We start from the raw sequence: 8,003 nt of genomic DNA, 5'->3' as shown, positions 1-8,003 counted from the left end.
TGAGTGATGGTACCTCATTGGGCGAAAGCTCACTTCGTTAAATTTTGTTTTCCTTACAGGGAACAACCTTTTGGAGACTATGATGTTTTAATGTACGAGTTGAGCTAGTTTAATATATTATTTTGTAAAGCTCCTCGATGGTTGGAAACTCTAAATGTACTTGGATCCAAATATTTTCCTTTTATTTTGTAGATTACAAACGTATGTGTATAAACTATTTAACCATGTTCATGTATCCTATTTGGTTTGGAAATGTTCATTCTCTAGAGTTATGTAATGTTATTGGTAGTTGATTGGATTCGGTCTGGATTGTGGCGTGGCAATCACTATTCATTTACGGTTTCGATTTCTTTTGTTTTCCACTTTTGCGATTTTGAATTGGGTTAGCACGTTATTTTATCCCGGAACGTTTTAGGTTGTATTTAACTGCCTCGTTAGTCCTGGCGAGAGTTGGGCAGGCAGTCCGCTAACCCCTTTGGTATGCCTTAGGGGGCGGTGGGGCTGTCACAGGTGGTATCAGAGCCTAGGTTAGAAATGACCTAGGCAAGTTTTAAATTTTGTTCCTTAGGACCTGTGAGGTAAGTGTTAAGGTACTGTTAGGTGCGATTATGCTTACGTTGTCTAAGATAAGAACCCTTTTGTTATCTTTATAGGTTATGGCCGAAACCAGTGGAGCGGGCGGAGGTGAGCCACCTCAGAGACGTCCACGAGTCATTGATTACCAGGAGAAACCGGGAGGTCCGATCCGGCTTTGGTATACTGCCAGCCGGACCCGCCGCTGTAGGCGTTGCTAGTATTACTCTTATGCTGATCATGTGGTCGTGGCGGTGCTAGATGAGAGGAGGAGACTTAGGAGTGCCGCCGTCGGGGATCACACTGAGACGCTTAGATTAAGGGGCGCCATAAGGATGCAGGCTGATTGGATCGGAGAGCTCTAAGGAGATATAGACATGGAGCAGGAACGAACTAATGCTCTTAGAGAGCAGTTGCAAGGAGTCAACCAGCACCTTACTAATGTCGTCCGGGAGGTTAAAGACCGTTCAGGAGGCATTATTAATGAGTGTGAGACGCTGATCCAAGGTGTGATTGGCGCAAATGCGCAGGTAGTGGCTCCTGGTGGCGATACACCTAGTGAGGGGAGTACCCCTAGTTCTAGCCAAGGGGGAGAGTCTGTGGCCTCCGTAGGGAATTAGGCTAGAACTTTTGAACCGCTTTTGATTCCATGAAGGGAATAATTAGGAAAGGCTCTTAGTTAGTTGTTTTGGCCTAACTTTGTATATTGTTTTGGAGGACCTTTTTGTTTCATCGGATAACTTTTGTATGTCCTTGACTGCCTGTTTTGTATAATGGCTTGATCCTGTTATGTGTTCTATGTACATGTGTTATGCGTTTAAATGCTCTATGAAGTAGTTGTTTTGGCTAATTGTTCGTGTTTATTGTTACGAAAAGGGGTTATGTGCCCTTTCACATTATACTTATCTTTTGACCTTAGATTGACTTAGATCGATGGAGGGCACTCGTAGTAGTCGAGGCCGGGGACGCGGGAGTAGGCAACCCAAGTCGGAAAGGGGCACTGGGGAAGCCTCGTCTGGACCAAACCCTGAACCTAGGGTTGATCCCAACGTCCAAATAGCGGCTGCCATGCAGCAAATGACTAATTTACTAGCCCAAGTGGTGCACCAACAGGGTCAAAACGCTAACCTCAATCCTGGGAACCCCGGTAATCACGTGGAGAGCGAGGATAGGGCTCTCGAGAGGTTCCAGAAGTTTACCCCACCAAAGTTTATCGGGGGGCCTGATCCGGATATAGCCAAAAGGTGGCTAGAAAATATGGTGGACATCTTTTCCGCCCTACATTATACGGAAGAGAGGCAGGTGACTTTCGCCGTCTTTCAACTGGAAGAGGCGGCCCGTTCCTGGTGGAACGTCATACGGCAAAAGTGGGAATGGGAACAAACGCCTAGGATCTGGGTGAACTTTATGGGGAAGTTCAACGCCAAATTCTTCCCTCCTCTGGTTCAGGAGCGGAAAGAAGATGAATTTATCCGACTTTGCCAAGAGACCCAGACTGTGGCCGAGTACGACAGCCAATTCACTCGGCTGTCCAAATTTGCAGCCGAACTCATCATGACCGAGCAACGAAGAATACGGCGATTCGTCCAAGATCTGAACGTGGAGATCTAGAAGGATCTAGCCGTGGCCCAAATTAACGCCTTCAGTGATGCCGTAGAGAAGACGCAACGAGTAGAGAATGCTAGGCTACGGGTGAGGAACTTTCAAGCGAAAAAATGAGGGTTTCCTGGTAGTAGTTCGGGGCAAGGGGATAAGAGTGCCCCTTCCAAGATTTTATGGGGAGCAGGAGGTGGTGTGACGGCCCCACCTCCCTCTGGGTGTACCCTAGGGTTTAGCGGACCGCCTGCCCAGCTCTCGCCAGGACTCACTCACTCGCATCAATTAAAATAAGGTGCAACCTCAATAATAAACGAAATAATGGTTCCCAAGTTTGGAACATACGGATACATTCATTTCTATCTCAACCATCCATACAGTCCCAAATACATCAAAAGATTTAAGTTCTCAGTACATTCAACCCTAATCGAGCGACTGGTGCGAGTACAATTACAAAATTCAAAACAACTAGACTGCGCTAGTCTGTACACGTCTCACGCCTCGCTTGTACCCCTGTAAGGAAAACAAATGGCGTGGAATGAGCTAAAAGCCCAGTGAGGTTCCAAATAGCAAATTGACCATTATTTATAAGTACAAGTTTTCGATATAGCAAAGTAACGAGCATGAAGAGTTCATAAAAGTGAGCAATAACACTTCAAGTAGCAATCTCAAAATGAGCGAGTGTAAAGTTTTAAAAGAAACAATAACACTACAAGTAACAATCATCTCAAAGTATAAGGATACGAATGGCTCTCAGGAGCCAAATTCCCAATGCATCACCAGGAGCTTGATCACGTAATAGTTGACACTCCGTCAACTTTCAAGTAAGTAACCAATCCAGTAGAACACCACTTACACTACTCTCCGTCCACCATTCAAACCCCCTACTGGGCCCAAAATCCTCAATAAACACGGGTGGTAATACTCGAGTATACCGATTAGTCGAGGAGATATCACTCCACTCGACAATCAAGAGACCCAGGGTTCGTTACCCAATCGACCAAGCCCTTGCCGGCTCGACTCGAGTAACTTGCCGCAGGGTTTCTGGAATTCCAGGAAGTGCGCACATCATAAACAAGTATATCAAATCAATTTCAACAATAAACAAGTATATATCAAATAAGGGCAAGTGCGATAAAGTACACTCTTGCCCGATCAAACCAATCATATATCATTTAATCATATTGATCAAGTATTGGAAACAAGTGTCCAGTTCAATCAGGTATTTGGAAGCACTCACCAAAATGAAGTGCCCCTAGTAATCACGTCTGGGTTATACTCCGGGTTCGGAGTCCAAATCTGCGATAAAACTTTGTTTCAGAACTTTAAAAATCGACTAAGGTTCGAAACGTAGACGTTTCGTTCAATAAGAATCAAGACATGGAAATTCACTTGGAGAATATTCGTGAAACACTCGCTCGCTTTTCAAACTATATAACTTTGTAACATTTATACTTGGAAATGCCATTTGAGTCGAAAGTACAAGGAAAACATACTCCTAGTAGTCATGATTTTATTTCTCAAGGGTACAAGTTCGGCCAAATCCTCACTGATATACCTCGATAAAAGAAGATGCCAATATCCTAGATAGTTCAAGTGGTAATCGCTCTTAACCCTTACTCAAGTTGCAAGTATGTCTACCTAGACCTTGAGCGTAAATTTGGGCAGTACGCCCTTTGTATTTTTCCTATTTTCCAGCCATTTATGGCCTCATTCTTTTCCTCAATCAAACCCAAAGTTACACACAAAACAAACTCATTTCAATAGCCGTTCAATAGGCTCAAGGTAATACAAGTACAAAAATCAAGCTAACGACATGTGTGGAAATGAAGTCTAGCAAAAGACAGATTTGACGTGGTTTTACGTAACGGACACAACCAAAGCTATGCTTATCGGATTGAGGTGTAAATCATACCATTTCGAAGCTAAGACACAGGCCTACAATTTTGATGAAGATCACTTAGTCCAATTTCCAGTGTAACCCAGTCAAATTCCCAATTCACAGAACCAAACTTCTACTAATAGACCAGTTAACCGTACTACCTTCAAATGGCCATATCTGAAGCTACCAAAGTCTGTTTAAGACGTTCTTGGAGGCGTTGAAAAGCTAAGATAAAGTACTAAAACTTTCATGTTTTGGATAAAATCTAGTTCAGTACGTATCTAGGTTAACAAACGCAGCCAACTTAGTGTACAGTCAAAACTGTCCTCTGATTTTACTCCTAGGGCAGTCAGGGTATTTTCATCTTTTCATAGGGTACGTTACTCCGATTGAGCTGAAATTTTGTAGGAAACCATAAAATGGCATTCTCTACAACTTTCATATTTTGTGGTAAGCCTAATTAGGCTTGTAACATGATGAAATGGAATCAGGCAGAACTGAAGCTACAATTTCTAGAAATCTGGAATTTTTCTATATTCAAGCTATAATTCACATTTTTACCTTGAAACTACCACTACCATCTCCTTTACAAGATTATATACGAGATATATACATCATACAACACCTAACCCACAAGAAACCCTAACTCCAAAGTCATCCATCTAATCATCAAAATCACTTGGAACAAGCATCACAAGCACAATACTAACATTAATACCCAACTTAATCATGATTAATGGAGAAATAAAGGTTGACCAGCCATTATACCTCAAGACAAGAGCTTGCAAGAATGATCCTCCACCTCTCCTTGAAATTTTTGGTTCCTTAAGCTTCCCAAGCTTCCAAACTAGTGATTAATCGGTTTAGTTTTTCTTGGTTGCACTCAAAAGGTTGGATTCAAGGTAGAAGATTAAAGTCTCCTCACTCTCCTCCCTCTCCTTGCTCTCGGCTAACCAGAAAAAAAAATGAGGAAGAATGAGCTCAAATGGAAGATAAGAAGGTGAGACTTTGGCTTGGTCAAGGAACCATTGGTGGCCGACACTTGTCACCACCAAAATCAACTAAAATTTTACTTTCTTTTCCTTGCATTTTGGCCCACATATTTCAGCTATATGGCTGAGGATGAGGGAGATATTTTGCAAAAATATCAAGGGTATGTGGTGGTCAAGTGGTGGGTTCAATCGGTAGTGATCGATACCCGTCGGTTCGAGCCATTTTTTCTTAAATCACGTATACTAGGGTTTTACCTTCTAATCACTAATTTATTATTATCACTTCAAATCATATAATATTTCCTCATCCAAAAGTCACTCTTACCTACCAAATTTGATCCTCAATCCGTACCGAATAGTCACACTACGGAAAAATGTGAAAACCCTAATTCGCTCTAACTTGAAAACGAAAAGTGAAACCCTACTTTCTAGGTTCATTTACACTTATTGTGGGGTGATTGAGTAGTAGGGCTATTAGAAAGTAATAGTTTCCAAATAAAAGGAATTTTAAGAAAAATGTGCGGGATTTTACAATTTCATTGATTACAATTAGGGTTCCGATTAAAAATAAGAAATTTAAGAAAATCAGTTAGTCACAAGTAAACTAGATTTTTTTTCTTTTGATTAGAATTTGTGGTTTAAAGAAGTCGGGGTATCACAGGTGGAAAGCAGTCGGGCGTAGGTAGAGGGGCTCAGTCAAGAGGTGCCCCAACTAGAAGAAGCCAGAGAGGAGGTTTCCAGAGAGGTTCGAGTTCGGCATCCCGTGGACCCTGTGGGTATTGCGGAAAGCCGAACCACACAGAGGACAACTACTGGAAGAAGGAAGGAAAGTGTCTGCGTTGCGGAAGTGCAGACCACCAGCTTGCCACCTGCCCGATTCTAAAGCAAGATGGAAAGGGGAGTCAAACGCCGCCGAAGTCCAATTCTGGACCAGCTAAGATGGACGGGAAGAAACCCAAGGTGTCGGCTCGAGTGTACTCATTAGAGCCACAACAGGTCCCTGACTCTTCCGAGGTCGTAGAAGGTACGATCCCTATATTCCATCGATTTGCGAAGGTCTTAGTAGATCCTGGTGCCACCCATTCCTTTGTTAACCCCAATTTTATGTTTAGTATTGATATAAAATCTGCTAGTCTACCTTATGACCTAGAAGTTAGTATGCCTACTGGGGACCATTGTCTGATTACCAGTATGGTTTACAAGGACTGTGAAGTTTGGGTAGGAGAGAGAAAATTGCTAGGAAATTTGATAAGCCTGTCCATTAAAGGGTACGACGTGATTTTAGGCATGGACTGGCTAGCCAGGTATAATGCTCAATTAGATTGTAAGAAGAAGGTGGTAGAGTTTCGCATTCCTGGGGAGACGACTTTAAGGTTAGATATAAGGGGAAGGTTAGCCTCATCTGCCTTGATCTCGGGTATTCGGGCTAGGAAATTACTAAGTAGAGGGACGCAAGGGTTCTTAGCCTTTCTAATCAATACCCCCACCGATAAATTGAAGGTAGAGGATGTGAACATAGTGAAGGAATATCCAGATGTATTCCCTGATGAGTTAGTAGCCCTACCTCCGGAGAGAGAGATAGAATTCAAAATCGACTTGTTACCGGGAACGTCGCCCATCTCAAAAACCCCATATCGGATGGCCCCTGCGGAACTTAAGGAGTTGAAATTACAGTTACAAGACCTTTTGGAGCGGGGGTTCATTCAAGAGAGTGGGTCTTCTTGGAGAGCCCCTGTATTATTTGTGAAGAAGAAGGACGGGAGTCTGCGGATGTGCATAGACTATCGGGGGACTAAACAATGTGAAGATTAAAAATAAGTATCTACTGCCCCATATTGATGAGTTATTCGACCAGTTGCAGGGAGCCGTGGTCTTCTCGAAATTAGATCTTTGACAGGGGTATTACCAATTGTTGATTAGGAAAGAAGATATCCCAAAAACTGCTTTCAACTCGAGATATGGGCACTACGAATTCGCAATTATGCCCTTTGGATTGACCAATGCCCCTACCGCCTTTATGGATTTAATGCATAGGATTTTTAAGCCCTACCTGGATCGATTCGTCGTTGTCTTTATCGACGACATCCTGGTCTACGCCAAGACTCGTGAGGAGCATGAGCAGCACCTAAGAGTCATTTTGCAAACCCTAAGAGAGCATCAGTTGTACGCCAAGTTCAGTAAGTGCGAGTTTTGGCTGGAGAAAATTTCTTTCTTAGGGCACGTAATTTCCCAAGAGGGCATCTCGGTTGACCCAGCAAAAGTAGAGGCTGTGACTAATTGGAAGTGGCCAGAAAACCCCACGGAGATTTGTAATTTTCTAGGGTTGGCTGGGTACTACTGGCGTTTCATTAAAGACTTTTCCAAACTGGCCGGCCCTTTAACTGACCTGACGAAGAAACATGGTCGGTTTGTGTGGAATGCCAAATGTGAAGCGAGTTTTCGGGAGTTAAAGAAAAAACTAACCATGGCCCCGATTCTAGTTTTGCCAAACGGAATAGACGGTTTTACCGTTTATACCGACGCTTAGCGGGAAGGTCTAGGGTGTGTGCTGATGCAAAACTGGAATGTGATATCTTTTGCCTCTAGGAAATTGAAACCCCACGAGCAGAACTACCCAACCCACGATCTGGAGTTAGCTGCAGTTGTTTTCGCTCTGAAAAAGTGGAGACACTATCTATACGGGGTAACCTTCGAGGTTTACTCCGATCATAAGAGCCTTAGGTACCTCTTCTCGCAGAAGAAATTAAACATGAGGCAACGAAGGTGGATGGAATTTATAGAGGACTACGAATGCACCATCAACTATCATCCGGGAAAAGCGAACGTGGTGGCCGATGCCTTAAGTTGAAAGGCTCAAGTAGCAGGGTTAATGATTAAGGAATGGGATTTGTTAGAATCCGTTTGTGAGTGGAAACCCTGCCTTGGGAGTCATAAGGTGATTTTTAGTAATATTAAGGTAA

At 43.1% G+C, this 8,003-nt stretch overlaps 1 protein-coding gene across 1 annotated transcript; it reads left to right on the top strand.

The window, feature by feature from the left end:
• Positions 1-950: 950 nt before the first annotated feature.
• On the top strand, positions 951-6,963 carry LOC113759210. Its single transcript, XM_027301778.1, has 3 exons — positions 951-1,140; positions 5,705-6,460; positions 6,905-6,963. Exons 1-3 carry the CDS (start codon positions 951-953, stop codon positions 6,961-6,963), a joined length of 1,005 nt encoding a protein of 334 aa, XP_027157579.1.
• The last annotated feature ends 1,040 nt before the right edge of the window (positions 6,964-8,003 follow it).

The sequence above is a fragment of the Coffea eugenioides genome, unplaced genomic scaffold (genome assembly GCF_003713205.1).
Source record: "Coffea eugenioides isolate CCC68of unplaced genomic scaffold, Ceug_1.0 ScVebR1_99;HRSCAF=462, whole genome shotgun sequence".
Lineage (NCBI taxonomy): Eukaryota > Viridiplantae > Streptophyta > Magnoliopsida > Gentianales > Rubiaceae > Coffea > Coffea eugenioides.
Note: the sequence above shows the minus strand (reverse complement) of the source record. Positions and strands in the feature narration are given on the sequence as shown.